The sequence below is a fragment of the Corylus avellana genome, chromosome ca11 (assembly GCF_901000735.1).
Source record: "Corylus avellana chromosome ca11, CavTom2PMs-1.0".
NCBI lineage: Eukaryota > Viridiplantae > Streptophyta > Magnoliopsida > Fagales > Betulaceae > Corylus > Corylus avellana.
In genome coordinates this window covers 15,973,370-15,989,431 of record NC_081551.1, presented here as the reverse complement: position 1 = coordinate 15,989,431, position 16,062 = coordinate 15,973,370, and the positions used below count along the sequence as shown (strand labels likewise).

Here is a 16,062-nt window from a genome sequence, read left to right as displayed (position 1 = left end):
TTACAAATCAAGTAAACTAGATAAACTAATTTTATATTTTTTTCTATTAAAATATTTATATTAATTACCCGGGGGCATCACTGATTACACCACATGTCAAGCTGAGTCAACATATAACATCATATGTGGCAAGATGATATTGGTGATGACTGGGTTGGGCCGGAGGCCCGGATACACTTCGGTTCCATCATTCCATGCCTGATCTCTGCCACATAAAAATTGCTGTTTTTCCTGCAAAAAGTTTGTTTTTTTATTTATTTTATTTTATTTTATTAAAGGAAAAAAAGAAAAATGCTTAGCAATCTAGTAGAAGCATAGATCTCCACGAGACACTATGATCGGACGGCTATCTCGTATAGACTCAAAGCTCTCTCTTGCCTTCCCCACGCGGCAAAGAACCCCTTCGTTCAACGACTGACCAATTCCAACACGACAAAGATAAAAAAAGAAGCTCAATGACACCCACCGAACCATTCCACTTTCCCTTAATAAATTCCCACAACCACAAAAAACCAATGGCACACGGCCACGTTTGCTAGAAACCAATAACTCTAACAAACGTCCGCTTGCATGTCTCCTCTTGATTGGTCCTTCCCCGGCCCTCGCCGTCACCCGATCACCCCTCCTTCAACGGTGCTGTGAACAAGAACAATCAATCCCTCAACGCCCTTAATTTGTTCGCTCTCTGAACCTGCCTGAGGGGTTAAATTCGATTGATAAATTTCATTTTCCGGTGGGATTTGTGATCGTTTTTCTGGAGAATCTGGGAAGGAAAACGGTGCATGAAAGAGAAGGTGTGGGGGAGAAAGAAGAGAGAGTAGAGGAGGGAGGGGTTGGAGAGAGACGCATAGAGCGGAGGAGCAGCGAAACATGTCTGCCATAGTGTGCGGGAAGAGATCGTCCATATTCGAAGACAATCTGAGCCTGGCAGCAAACCCTCCCGTGTCCAAGAGAATCCGCTGCTCCTCTTCCTCGCCCGTTCGCTTCTCTCCGCCCAGGCCCAACCACTCTTCCTTTCCCTCCCCTTCTTCCGTTCACTCGATCCAACACCTCAGGGCCTTTTTTCCTCACATGGACCAAAAGGTTCGCTCTCTTCTTCTTTTTACTATTTCTTGTTTCTTAATAATAGGGTTCTTAGATCGATATTTGATATTCGATATTTGATTTGTTATTTCTTTTCAAATTGTGATTTTGATTTTGGGGAAATGAAGAAAATGTCACATCCCAAATCCAAACGGGCCTGGTAACGACTGAAAATGCAACATTTCTCAAAACCCTGCAAATAATTTTTTTAGCAAGAAAGACCAGAGAAATTGATTTCCACAAATTTCATAAATATATAAACAAATTCAATATCATCAATATATAACCAAATTCAAATCATTATACGCCACATTTCAATATGCCAAAATAAATTTCTTTACCCATTTCTCAAATGGCCATTGCAGAATCAACACATGCATTTATAGAAGTGGCAAAATAAGTACATAAATTTATAATGGCATGTTCACCAAGTAAAATAGCTTTATGACATAATGGCATGTTCACTGAGTAAGATTTTATTATGTACCATGTTATAGCTTGACTTACGCAACTTTAGCATGTATTCATAAACGTACTTTTCACACTTTGCTAAGTACATGGGGTATACTTATCAAAAAAAAAAAAAAAAAACAATAATAATAATGAGAATATAAAGTATACAAATACACTTGCCCTCAAATCTGCTACTAAACTGCCTTCCCCTTGAGGTCATCGTACAACCAAATAGAACCTAAACAAATTTAAATAACAATCCTATCAATAAACATGTAAAAAAATCTAATGTTTTATCTATTCTAAATGATAATAAAACAACAATATCGACACAAATAAAACTAAATACGGTAACAAATGGCCGTAATTTAGTAAAAGATGTAATAATAACGGTTAAACTAACCCAATGCTATGCCCTTTGTGACCGATAATCATGGCACCTCCCAAGTTGGTTTCAAAGCTGAAAATTTTCCCAAAAGATCTTGCTTCGTGGATCTACTTCAAATCCCTTCAATTTTTAGAGAGAATGGAGAGGTGGGGGTTGAGGGCTTTTCTGAGTTTGTGCTTAGTGCGATGGGAGCCGCTCCCATTATGGGGTTGTCTTTTGGGGTCGACGAGAAAAGACTTATGGATCTTTTTTCTGACATTTAAGAGGGTTAGTATCTTGAAGATGGGGTGTCTGCTTCTAAACCTAAGGGGAAGAGGGAGCTTAAAAATTTGGAATGCTCCTTTAATTTGATGCTAGAGGCAGCGGCTCTAGTCGGCGTAAAGGTAGGATTGTTTTGCGGGTTTAGGGCTTCTTTGGGGTTTAGGGGTATGTTCTGCAGGTTTAGGGGCTTCTTTGGGTTTTAGGGTTCTTTTATGGGGGTCTTATTTATTCTTATTCTTATTCTTATTTTATTCTTTTTTTTTTCCCAGCATTCTCTTGTATACTAGGGTTGCATCCTTTGCGCTTTTGATATGTAACATTACTTATCAAAAAAAAATTTAGTACAACCTAATTTTTCAAGTTTTCTACCTCAAGAGAAACAAGTGAGCTCCATTGGCCAACCCCATGATCTTTGCTGCTCCATTGGCCATTATTATCAAGCTTTTGTTTTGAGAAGTAATGCCCTTGTTGCTCTTTCCATGATTTCTTGTAAACTTAACTTCCTGTGTCTATGGGTGGGTTTGCACTGTCTGCACATGCCTTTTTGTGCATGCGTGAGAGAGGCTTTTCAAATGTAAGGGGGAGAGAGAGAGAGAGAGAGGAGAAAGAGATGTTTTACATTGGGGTTCCATAATACTTTTACCAAGATATCCTCTTGGGCCCTTGGATTAAAATATCACCCAATTTCAATCAAAGTATCACAACAGCCCATTCTAATTCTCTCATGGTAATTTATTGGTAAAATTAAAGTTTAATATCCTCATGATAAATTCTTGGAAATGAACACGGGTATTACAGAGTTTTTTTTTTTTTTGGGTACAAATCTCATTGAGAGAAGAGAGTGTAATAGGAAATGACAAGCTGTAACCCTTAAAAGCAAAGGCAGCTCAATTGTCAAGCCCCATAACTTTTTTGTTTTGACAAAAGGAGATGTGAAGTTGGAGGGTGTAGATCACATCTGGTTGGGGTAGCATTAATAGTCACTAACCATTTGTGAGAGCTGTTATTGTTGTAGCTTCTCGAAAGAGCACTTGAAGAATGTGGTGGTGATTTGGATTCAGCTATCAGAAGTTTGAATGAGCTTCGTTTAGGATCCACTGATGATAACTTGGGCTCTGCTGCACCCAAACTTGACGTAACAGTGGAACCAAATGTTCAATCACAAGGTGCGTGTACATTTAATTTCTGGCTGTTACTAACTTGCATTGGATTGACGGATATACTTGTTTGTGTGGTTATTGTATTTTTGGATTTTTAAAGTTTCAATTTTTTGCACGTTAAGGTACATTCTCATTATCTACAATAGTGGAAGTTCTAATTATATTCCTTTTTTACTTGTCAAAAAAAAATTCATATTTCTTTTATGTAACTTCTATTAAGTTGGAAAAACATATATTGATATTGATACTATACTAAACTGAATCATAAAGTGTTTGGACTATCTTTTAAAGATACATATTTATTACCTATTAGAAAAAAAGACACATACCCTCTCTCTCTCTCTCTCTCAAACAACACTGCTGTTACCTAAGACTATGAGAGGTTTATCCTCTATTAGATTTTCTGATCTTTACCTGGCTTTGAGTCACTTCTATTTTGCCTTTTTCTTTTCTTTTCTACTCTTATGTGGCAATAATTTGCTTAATATCTTATTTTTTGATACTTGATTTGATGATCCCTTTAAAAAGTCTCAATGCCACCTTCATTTTTCTCATTATGAAGAAAAATGGGGTTATTGATCTTAAGGACTTTCGGCCTATTAGTCTTGTGAGTGGAGTTTATTAGATTTTGCCAAAGTTCTTGCCAATATATTGAGAAAGGTTGTGGAGAAGATTATTTCAAAGCCCTATAATGCGTTGTAATGAGGATACTCTTTTCTCTTGTATATGGCGGACTAAGGATTCGTTGAGGCGACCTTTTTCGCTTGGTTGGCAGTCCTAGGGAAGATCCTTGCTGGACAATCTTAGGAGGCGGGATGTCATTATGGTTGATAGGTGTTATATGTGCAAGAAGAATGGGGAGTTTGTAGACCATCTTCTACTCTAGTATGAGGTCGCTTGCATCTTATGGAATGTCTTTTTTTGTCATTGTGGGCTGTCTTGGGTGATGTCTAGTAGTGCAGCTGATTTATTTGCTTGTTGGTAGCACTCGGAGTGCTGCCGTATGGAAGATGGTGTTTTCTTGCCTCTGGTGGTGTCTTTAGAAGAAAAGAAATGACAGAAATTTTGAAAACCGTGAGAGGACATTGGCGGACTTTGAGTCCTTTTTTTTTTTACCCTTTTTACTTGTACAACTGCATTTGTAGCTCCATGGGATCTTAGTTTTAATAATTCCTTTGTTCTTTTTTTCTCCTCCTAACTAGATGTTTATTCTATATAGTCCCTATGTACCTAAGTAGCGCTTTTTGTTTTTAATGATATTTCAATTATTTATAAAAAAAAGAAAAAAAAAAAAGATTTGATGATCCCTTTTAGAGTTTTTATTCAATCCTTGGCTGCATGTTGTACTAGTTATATGTTCTCTTTATGTTGCCAAATATCGTACAAAACACATTGGCACATCGGCTTTTCACGGGCCTTTCATTCAATCATGTAATGACAGATAGCAACTTAAACTTGAGTATAGCTCTGATAAATCTTTTCGAGAGATTGGCAAACCTGTACCTCTGGTTGGTCTATGTAAAGACATTGTTTACCTCATTATACTGATGAGACACTTTCTTCAATCAAATTTACAAATTGTAAAGCAGTCCTTTAGGCATTAAACTACATTCAACTACTTCATATTATAATTATGATATACTATATGCCTTGGACCTTGAATGCTTTTTGGAGGAAATGGTTATCTTTGTTATTTGTTATTAAACAGAGGGCAATTGAGACATTGCAGAGATTTATCAAAAGAGAAAATGATAGTGTTAGAGATGACGAAGTGACATAGTGGAACGGATAGAAAAGAGAAAAATAACATGTTCCTCTCTTGAATCCTTCAATACCACAAGGAAGAAGAACAAAAAGGAAGCTCTCTCCTTTTATTAAAACAACTCAATAATAAATTCAATGATTTAGTGATCAAATAAGGTTCAATACAAGCCTTTGATAATCTACAAATCCTAACCTAGAGAAAAGTTATAAAATTTTTAGAATACACTAAAAGAAATAAAACAAATTCTAATTTGAAAAATTCAAAAGTGGTAAAGTTATTAAGAAAAGCTTAAAACGAAAATAAAACAAAGAAAGCCAAAGGAAAATATACAGAGATAACCCCTAAAGTGTAGAGAAAGAAGAACAAAATTCCAAAAACTCCAAAAAACTATAAACATGCAAACTATTCCATGCTACTCTCCAAGTATAAAAGTATTGGAACATCATCTTCTTCAAAATCATCTTCTTCAACTCTAACATCCCAGTCTCATGATCTTTAATGCTCCTTGCATTTTGCTCTCTCCAAATATGTGACGAGTCAGGGAAAAGCGCTAGTCACATCTGTGCTATCATCCTAAAAGGATTAGTCAATTTGGAGCTTTCCAAAAATCACTTATAAAGCTTAGTTCCACGTAGTAAGTAAACAATGTGGGACTTAGCACTCATGATCATCTCTTATAAACGACACACTCTATGTGGACTACTCATCTCTTCCCAATATGAGATCAGAGTGTTACAAACTCCTCCTTTTATCAGGGCCACGTCATACGGTTATGACAGTACCACATGGCATTACTAGATGGCTATGATACTATTTGTAACGATTCAAGAAAGTGCATTAGCAACATCTGTGCAATCACCTCAAAATAACTAGTCAATTTAGGGTTTCCCTAAAATCACTTATAAAGTCCAATTTTATCTAATAAGTAAAGCAATGTAGGGCTTAGCACCCATAAACATCTCTTATAAACCCCCAACTCTCTTTGTGGGCTACTCATTTCCTTCCAATATGAGTTTGGGATGTTACAAAATAGACCACAATTAACACAAAGGTGCCAATGTCTACATTTGCAAAGCAGTATAGTGTCCCCAATGTCCCCTCCCAATTCTTTATAACTCGCTCTCCCTATGAGATATGACCCATGCAACACCAATCAATCTCCCATGAAGATGTTGTGTCATTGAGGAGATTCTCTTTGCTTAGATACAATTAATAGCCTGTTACAATCAGCGATCCCCCAAAATTTTTTCCTTCATCCTCTTGATAAGCGAGTGTTGTATTGTCAATGCCTTCATCAAACTCCTCATTATTGTTATCCTTCAATAGATTTGTTGTTTCTCTTTTAGGGCATTGATTAAACCAATGTCCGGTTGTCTGCATCTGTAATACCTATCTGGACCTGGTTTGTAGAAGGATTTCAAGGAGCATCTTTACTTGTGTTGTAGTTCTTGTGGTGTTCACTGACCCAATGATCTTTCTCGAGTCTTTATTGGAGGAATTCAATAATTGTGATGTTGAAGGCTAATTCATTTGCTCATCTCAGAGCATGAAGGATCAAAAGAGGGGTTTCTAGATGATTGAGCCCTCATCTTATCCAATTAGGACTCTGTTCTTGTGGCTAAATTAATAGCCTTTGTCAATGTGTACATGGTATGTATGAAAACTCTAGGATCATCAATTGCAGTCCTCCAATGAATTTAGCCACCTGTTGTGCCTTTGTTAACATGAGAACATACAACCTATAGAATTCTTTGGTATGTGCTTGAATTGCTCTACTCTACCGCATGCAATCTTACTACTGTTGAAACCAGATCTATTCATAATCTGGAGGTAAACATCTTGCTTTTATCTAGCTTCATCTTTGTCCATGATCATACTGGCTCCTTCCTCTGCATCTGTGGAATCTGCATCTGCACCAAGCGGAATCTCCTCCTTTCAAGTTGTTGGCAAAAGCTCACCTTCATTTTTTAGGAATCTCTATATATTTGAAGAATCTCTTAACCTCGTTCAGCCAACTTAAGAAATTTTCGACGTGAAGTTGGTAGATTTATCTTCATATGAAAATCTCTTGAATCTCCATCATTAGCCTAGCAAGGCTGCCTGAACATCAAACCAAGCTTGCTGCATCTCATGTTAGAGATCCTTAAATTTGGCTCTTCTAGGAGCCTCTCTCTCTTGATCGTTGTCACTAGGGACATTGCCATCGTTGTATGGGTTTAGCTATATTAAGTTGCTTTGATACCAATTGGCATAGCAGAAGCAATAAAGGAAAGAAAATAACATTTCTCTTTTGAACCCTATAACACTACAAGGAAGAAGAAATAAGAAAAAGCTCTACCTCAAGGAAGAAGACATAAGAAAAGTTCTTATTAAAAAAAATCGATAATAAACTCTAGGATTCAATGATCAAGTGAGGTTCAATACAAGCATTTTTATAGGCTACAAATCCTAGCCTAGACTTGTTATCTTTTTTATTTTTTCTTTCTTTTTTTTTTTAATTTTTTCTTTCCTTTTTTATGTTTGGGAACCTCTCCAAGGTAAGGCCCTTCGGATTCACCCCTGCAGAGTAAACCCCGGTCTCATGCACTGCACCCTTGGAAGTTTTCCTACACAGAATTGGTTAGATCGTTGGCTTTTCACCAGGGGAGTGTGGCCCCAAAGGATTGTTTGTACCCATGAGGTGTTGAACCTTAGACCTTGAAGGGATGATACCTCAAAACCAAGGCCTCCACCACTTGGGCTAAAACCCCTTGTTATCTACTCCAATAAATGATACTATTTTTTCATCTCTAAAGCTGTGAAGCTATTTAATTTTATTATTATTATTTTAATTTTTTGTACCCTGATTTGATCCATTAACATGTGGAAAAGAATCATATGTAGGGAATTCACTGCCATTGAGAGTTGGTGTCAAGAAGGAAGCAAAGGGAATTGGTCTGTTAGATGTTAATGGATCAAGCAATTATATTTATTTATTGCGCAAAAGCTGTTCTGACCCAAAATCAATTCTTCTTACATGAAGAAATCAATGTACCACCATTTGGTGCACACAGTAAAATCACCAAAATTGATTGCTTGAAAGGGATAACCTCACTAATAATTCTTGGCACTTGGCATCGATTTATAGTTTTGAACTAAATCTCTGCAAAAAGGATATTGCTTTTATGAAGTGCCAGATGTTGTAGGAAAGGAGAATAATCAATGATATTGTTTCAGATGTATCTGATATTTTGCAAACCTATACAGAATGTGTTCAACCAATTTATGGCTCTAAAAGGGGAATATAAAGTTATAGAAAATTACTTACGGATGCTACATACCACCAAAGAAGGAAGAAGAAAGAACAAAGAGTTGCAACCTTATGGAAGTGCTGTCTCTCCTTTCTGCTTTGCATCTGCTACTTTATTATAATTTAAAAAAAAAAAAAAAATTAATACAAGTCATTTGATGTGCTTCATTACCGAGTAATTCTCTTTTAAGAATATAGTGCTGTTATCATGGTTATGGTTGTCTTCCATTTGCAAGCCACCTTTCCTTTTCCAAGTTTGGGGCCCTTGTGACTAGTTCCAGGGCTGCGTACAATATTTTTGTTTCAGGTATAGTGACAGCTAATGGAGAGGTTGCAGCTGGTGAGGAGCTATCAGCTCCACAGGACCCTCCCATGGATGGTTCTGACTGGGTGGAGCTCTTTGTTAGAGAAATGATGAGTGCCTCCAATGTAGATGATGCTAAAGCTCGTACTTCAAGAGTGCTTGAGGTTTTGGAGAGATCTATCGCTGCACGTGCAAGTGCAGAGGCATCCCAAAGCTTTCACCAGGTTGCTTATGATTGTGATTGTACTACAATAATGTTGAATGTGTTACAATTTCCCTTATTGTTCTTTCCTCTATTTCTTCTTTGGTGGGTGAATAAAGAGGGAGAGAAGTGCAGGTGCAGTGGGGGTAGTGCACGGAGATTTAAATGGTTTCTTTTCTCTAATGCTTTCTTGTACTGATCGCATGCCCCATTGTAGGAAAATATGATGCTGAAGGAACAAGTAGAAGCACTTATTCAGGAAAATACAATCCTCAAGCGAGCAGTGTCTATTCAACACGAACGTCAAAAAGAGTACGAAGAAAGGAATCAGGAGTTGCAACATCTGAAGCAACTGGTGTCCCAGTACCAGGAGCAGTTGAGAACACTAGAGGTTTAGCTCTCAAATCCCGTAGTTTCCCATAATTTTTCATGTCGGCAGTGTGGTCTGTGGACTATGCTGTTTGGCATGAAAATGCTTATAAGAATTGGTGCATTTACTCTTACTTCATTAGTAATTTCGATCAATCCTTGCTCCTTTACAGTCATTGCATCAAGTGTAATGATTGTTGTATGATTTTATGACATATTATCAGGTGAACAACTATGCATTGACAATGCACCTGAAACAGGCTCAGCAAAGCAATTCCATCCCCGGACATTTCCACCCTGATGTCTTCTAGTGAACATTGGCTTAATTAATTTGGCCTTCAGGATGTTTAGTATGTGAGTGTGCTTTCGACAGTTGCTTAAAAGCTAGTGCGAATTATATCTGTAGGCACTCCAAATCGTGGCCTCCTGTGCCGGTTGGGAGTGACGGACTATGCAGGTTCAACACCACCCCCCAAACCCCTTCTTTTTTTTAAGGCCAAATGGGTATGCAAGGATGAATACCCATTCAGTTTCATTTGAATACACTCATCTTTTCCATTTGCCTCCTCAATTGACTAAAAATTTGATACGCAGGTGTTTGTGGGTTTATGTTAAGAGACATCAAATAAATTAATTATATCATAATAAGATATTAGTGGTGCTTAAATCTCTCTCTATCACACACACATTTGCTTTGGCTAAATACTTGTCATACCTTCACACTTGTGTCTAATGCATCCTCCAAAAGCTTCCACGAGTTTTGGCTGTCAATTTCTATCAGTATCTCACTTATCTCTTTTTATGGTTCTTTAGTAATGCTACTTTTACAAACGTCTTCTCACAATCCATTATTACTTAATATCACTGAGCATCTATTTCGATTTAATCATCGAGAGGGAATTGTCATTGTAATGGCATTTGTTTTTATGTGCTCTTAGTATATCCAATTAAGAGTAATATTAGAGATTATATTTTTATCATATAATGCTGATTTGTCAATTTTAATTAATCCTTGGATTAGTCTTTTAAAAAAAAATAAAAAATAAAAAATCAATGGTTTTCTAAAAGATTGTCATGTCAGCATTGGGAAGTCGTCTCGTGATAAAAATGTGGTTTATAGCATTTTTTCTCAATTATATTGATATGATGCCTTACTATCCAAAAACTGCTAGTCAACATTTTGAATTGTATAAAATCCTATTGTAAATGTAGCTTCATTATCCAAGTCAATAATAAAAATGTAGCCACTTGAACTTTATATATGTTGGACTTCTTAGTCTTGAAGGCCAAACCGCTTTAATTCTTTTTGTTCTCTCTCTTCATTTTGATTTCTATCGCAAATTCCAACCCTATAAACGCTAACAAAGGTTGGTTTTATTTACATTGCTTGGATTTCTTTTAACTGATGTGTAACTCATTTGTTCACAAATTGGAGCATACAGAGGTAAACAATTCGTGTTCGCGTGTCAAATTCGGGTTATAGCAATATATGAATACAAGACTTTATGAGTTAATCCTAAGCTTATCGATTTAATTAAACGAGTCAGACATTTCAATCCTTACTGATTGAGTGTTAAGTCTACAAGTTCTGTCAAAAATTGTTATTCTCAAATGTTACGCAGCGAGTTTATGTCGTGTCAAGGCATGTGTTTAAGAATATAAAGGTTAATCTTAATTCAATCAATTTAATTAAACGGGTTTGAAACCTGAACCCTAACTCACTAATTTATTGTTGAGTTCGCTAATCGTGTTAAAAATTTATTAGTCTTACACTCGTCTTTGCCTTGAGAGCTATTCATAATGATTGTCATGGGGGGAGTCTTAAACAACACGACTCAATTGGGCTAGAAAGTCGGGTTGTGTTGGCGTTGGGATGGAGTTGATGCCCCTAAATACACGCCAAGAAACAATGTGATTGGCATGTGGGGGACATAGGAATGAGGAATTTACTTTCAGCACATGCAAGCTTATCATCTCCACCTTTCTCTATTTTACTTCCTCAAGAGGAATGCTCAAAACATGGATGCCATACTTTGGACGAGGGATGATTCTCTTCGGTGCAATGAATCAAATGGTTCATGGATATCATGTTTTTTTTTTTTTTTTAGGCCAAATTTTCCAAAAACAGAAAGGTTATCTTTACCTAAAAAGACAAAAAACACAAGTTTTTCTTCAAATTAAATTAAAAGAACTCAGTTTATAAAATTGTCATATATAATGACATATTTTTTTAATAACATGAGAGAAACACATGCTTTGTTTTTTTTTTTTTTTTTTTTTTTTCAGGTTTTTGCGTATAGTGAAACTTTTATTTATTTATTTATTTATTGAGATTAGCAATTATTACTATATATATACACGTATTTGCACGTGCATACACTTCGATATTCGGCTTTTTCAGTTTTGGAGACACCCTTTGACTACTTTATATTATTATCATAATGAGAAAGCCTAAACGCCACCGTACTCCTGTACTTTTTCATTCAATTTTTTTTTTTTTTTTTTAAAAAAAAAAATCATTAAATCACCATATGTTTTTCTTTTTAATCTAATGACTGATTTGTTAAAGAGTTACACATAATATAAGAAATACAGAAATATCCTAAATATCAGTTCTCTTATACCCATTTCGTAGTTTGACTGCATCATCATGCACAGCCGATGAAATCTCCAATATATATGAAAAAAATGAAAAAAGGATATGTATATAGTGGGATTTGTAATTAATATATTGGAAGAGAAAAGAGACAAAAAGAAAGAAAGATTAATTACATACTTTTTTTTTTTTTTTTTTTTTTGGAGTAAATGAAAATAATTACATACTTGAAGCTAGCTAGCTCTAAGAAGACGGATTTCTTAATTCTTCTCCATGTGAGGTGGAAATTAATGAACACCTTATCAAGAGATTGTGTGGAGAAAGAAAGACAAGCATTCGTCGTCGTTTTGAGAATTAGTGGGCTAAAAGAAGGCTTCCACCTTTCATCATCCTCTTGAACTCATCAAAATTTACCATTCCATCTCCATCCATATCAACCTTCGTAATCATCTCCTTGCAATCCTCAGCTTTCTTCCCTTCCTTCATCCCCAAGGCACACAAAACCACACCCAGCTCCTCAACCGTAATCAACCCATCCCTATCTTTATCAAACACATCAAAAGCCTCCTTCAACTCCTCCTCCCCGCCACCGCCGCCGCCGCCTTCTTCTTCTTCTTCTTCTTCCTTCCCGCCGCCGGCCATGGACTCGCACAGCATGCAGAACTCATCAAACTCAATCAACCCATCTCCATTAGCATCCACTTTGGCGACTATTTCTTCAACCTCCTTCTCTGTCAGGAAGATTCTGATGTTCCTCAGCGACTCCCTCAGCTCCTGCTTTGTTATGAATCCGTCGCCGTTTTTGTCGAAGGTGGCAAACACCCTCTTGAGCTCAGCCTTGTTTTGGGGACTCAGAGTCGGAGACCGTTCTTTGCGGGGGGAAGAAACAGGTGAAGATTTTGTGTCGGGTGGTGGAGTGTATTTCAACCATGCATGAAAAAACTTGTTGGTGGGAAAATGAAAGAATATATTAAGGAAGCCGGCAAGAAAGAGAAGAGACAATAAGAGTAGGCTAATTATGATCATCATTTTTGTGTTGCCTAATACAACCAAAATTAAGAATAGGAAGATAAGGAAGAGAGAAGAAGAAGAAGAAGAAGAAGAAGAGAACGGAGAAGTTTTGGTTTGTTTGTGATGGGATTTTTGGTCTTCGCAGCAGCATTGAAGTGGAGACGCGGTGTTTGGTGGTACTTCTGATCCCACAAACCGCGTGAAAGTGTAATAAACTTAATAATAATAAAGTAAATGGAAATATTTTGGTGACGCCAATGGTGGCCTTCGAATATTATGCTGTTCGATCTGTCAATGGCACTTGTCAATGACCTACTTCCGAAACTTTATTTTGGCCCCCTGAATTTTTATTCGATTTTATAAATTTCTCTTGAACTTTTAAATCTCTCATTTTGGACCCTTGAGCTTTTAATTACTCTCAATGTAGATCCATCCGTCAGATTTTAAACGTTACATGACGTTTATACCCCTTACTTTTGTATAAAATTTCAACTTTCAAATCATTTTTTTATTTTTAAAAAAATTGAAAATCAAGGACATTTTGGTCTTTTTTGTATTTTTGACAGCTAAAATTAACAAAAGGGTTTTAATTGAGAGTAATTGAAAGTTTATGGGTCCAAAATGAGAGATTTGAAAGTTCATGGTGATTTGTAAAATCGGGTGAAAGTTCAGGGGCCAAAGTGAAGTTTCTCCTAACATTTACTTGTATATAATACTTGTTCTACACTCCACTTGATGGGACGGAACTAAAAATTCAATTTTAAAAAGACCCGACTCAATAAAAGAAATTTCTAAGGTTGAAATAAGAAAAAAAAAAAAAATTAAAGACCTAAATCGTTATTGATTGTTTTATAACAAATTTAGAGATTGAAAAATGTTTTTTAATAATTGTTTTTTTAGAGGTGGGGACTAGCCTCCCCTTAGTTACATATTTGCTCCACTTTATTTTTCTCGAATAATAAAAGAAAAAGAAAGGTTCATGATAAAGTTTATAATCATTGTTTCCAAAAGCATTGTGTTGGTGGAGTTTGAGAAATTAATTCTATCAATTGATGTTGTAGCCCATACTTTTGGATATATTTTTCAATATTTATTAGTTGTCACTTGTCATTACATAAAAGTATGCCTATTCTCTTTGATTTATTAATTTCGTTATCTCGTATGATCAAATAAATTGACAAAAATGATATTGCCCATGCCAATTTATACTGAAATTTTTCGGAAACTTTTTTAGTTTATATTTTTATTCATATCAACAAAAAATAACCTAAAGGCTCTTTAAGGCTTTACCTTTATGGAGAGACAAAGAGGGTATATATATATATATATCATTTGGGAAGGTGATGTGATAGTTGATCCAAGAGAATTTCTAGCTGATGAAAAATATTTTTCTTGGTGATTTACCTTAAGAACTCTAGCCTTATTATTGAAATTTAATCTACCCTATATCATTTAAATTAAATGACATGAAATTTAATCTAAAGTCTGGAATAGAGTCAGGCTTTTCCTTGAGGTATCTCCTTTATTGCAGTGAATAAGCATGAGATTGCACACTCTTCCCGCTCAATACACTACAAAAAAAAAACGACACTAAAAGGGATTGTGTTAATGATGTTTGGGATTATGTTAGTTGGAAAAAAACGACACTAAAAGGCATTTTTATTTTTTTTTTTTAAAAAAAATTTACCATTCAAACAGCACCACTTTAAAGTGGTGCTGTTTAAATAGTGTAACGGCACCACTCACGCCAGAAGGTATTTGCACCGTTCAAATAACACTAACAAAATTTTGAAAATTTGGTAATCGAAATTGGCGCTTATAAGCTGAATAATTCCAGACACTCTAAAATGGAAGTATGACTCTCTATCTCTTTTTCTTTATTAATTTGGCCAAAAAAAATTATTTTTAAATTTTTTAGTTTTATATATTTGTTTTTTGTTCCCTTTCTATTGAATAAAATAATTTAATTAGTAATTGGGAATATCAAACAATAAAAAGAAAAACCATTTAAATTAATAAATAAATGAAAAAGATCCGATGTTAAAGGTGTCCCGTGTCAATATAAATAGAGGCGGGCCTTGTCCGAAATGGAGAATCTTGGTTGTACGATAAACCTATGCACTCGGTGGGAAGATAGCAGAAGACTGACTAAAGATGATAGTGGTTGATACTTTGTGCCCTCGTGGAAGGAACAAAATCATCCCTCTGCTATTCCAACTGAACAAGCTAGAGTGAACCAATCATAGCCCTCCACGAATCTTTCTCTCTCTCTCTCTTTTTTTCCTATTCAGATCTTTCTCTTCAAATATGTGGGCCGGGGCAGAGAGAGGTTAAGGACTTTGGGTGGACTCAAGTGGGCTTCTTGCCTTCCAATCCATATTTACTTGCTTCACAAGTAAAATAAAAATAAAAAATAAAAAATAAAAAAATTGAGAAAATGCCTAGGAAATTAAGCTTCATAAGTTGTTGCTTTATTGGAATTGAGCAATTCCCTGGTTAAAAAACATCAATTAATTAATTGTTATTAGTTAGTGTCCTGAAAACAAAGACCAAACATATGTATAATTTCATTTGTTGACGTGACAGTCTCACTGAACATCTAAGCCTCTTTATAAAGGTAACATTGATATTTTTCGTCTCTCAAACTCTTCATTCGGTTTCTCTTTCTCGGGTAAAAGACTAACTTAATCGTTAAAATGTTAACGGTCTATCTCCCAAGAAACCGAGAAACTCCTGTGACTATTTTTATTCGTTTTGAGAAGTTTCCTCCCCCATCTAACCTATGAAAATTGTTATGGGGTTTTCCTAAAAACTATTGACTTTTAACATATTCTATGTATAATGGCGTGTTTTTCAGAGCATCGGATGCCTTGCTTTTGGTGCATAAATTAAATAATCGCTGAGGTTTCAAGGAAAAGCTCCTAAGAATCTGAATCTCACTTGCGTCTTCTTCACAGCTCACTATAAGCCTATATATGAGAAATGAAATGATTTAGTGCGCCATCTCTTTTGTTAATTGATAGGCCCATAAGAATAACATGTGTTTGGAAAAGAGATTATGTGAAGAGTGATGCCTTTTCATATCTTTTAATTTAACAAAACGGGAAGGATTGAGTAAAGTATCTGACTCTGCTTGATGCAACACGGGAAGGATTTTTCACAAAACAAGAGAAATCTCATC

At 35.7% G+C, this 16,062-nt stretch overlaps 2 protein-coding genes across 2 annotated transcripts; one reads left to right on the top strand and one right to left on the bottom strand.

Annotated features, from left to right (window-relative positions):
- Positions 1–494: 494 nt before the first annotated feature.
- LOC132165581 (uncharacterized) lies at positions 495–9,749 on the top strand. Its single transcript, XM_059576207.1, has 5 exons — positions 495–1,083; positions 3,201–3,351; positions 8,707–8,927; positions 9,123–9,296; positions 9,499–9,749. Exons 1-5 carry the CDS (start codon positions 871–873, stop codon positions 9,583–9,585), a joined length of 846 nt encoding a protein of 281 aa, XP_059432190.1. The 5' UTR covers positions 495–870; the 3' UTR covers positions 9,586–9,749.
- Positions 9,750–11,972: 2,223 nt separating this feature from the next.
- On the bottom strand, positions 11,973–13,062 carry LOC132166228 (calmodulin-like protein 3). Its single transcript, XM_059577007.1, has one exon. It carries the CDS (start codon positions 12,897–12,899, stop codon positions 12,225–12,227), a length of 675 nt encoding a protein of 224 aa, XP_059432990.1. The 5' UTR covers positions 12,900–13,062; the 3' UTR covers positions 11,973–12,224.
- Between the last annotated feature and the right edge of the window lie 3,000 nt (positions 13,063–16,062).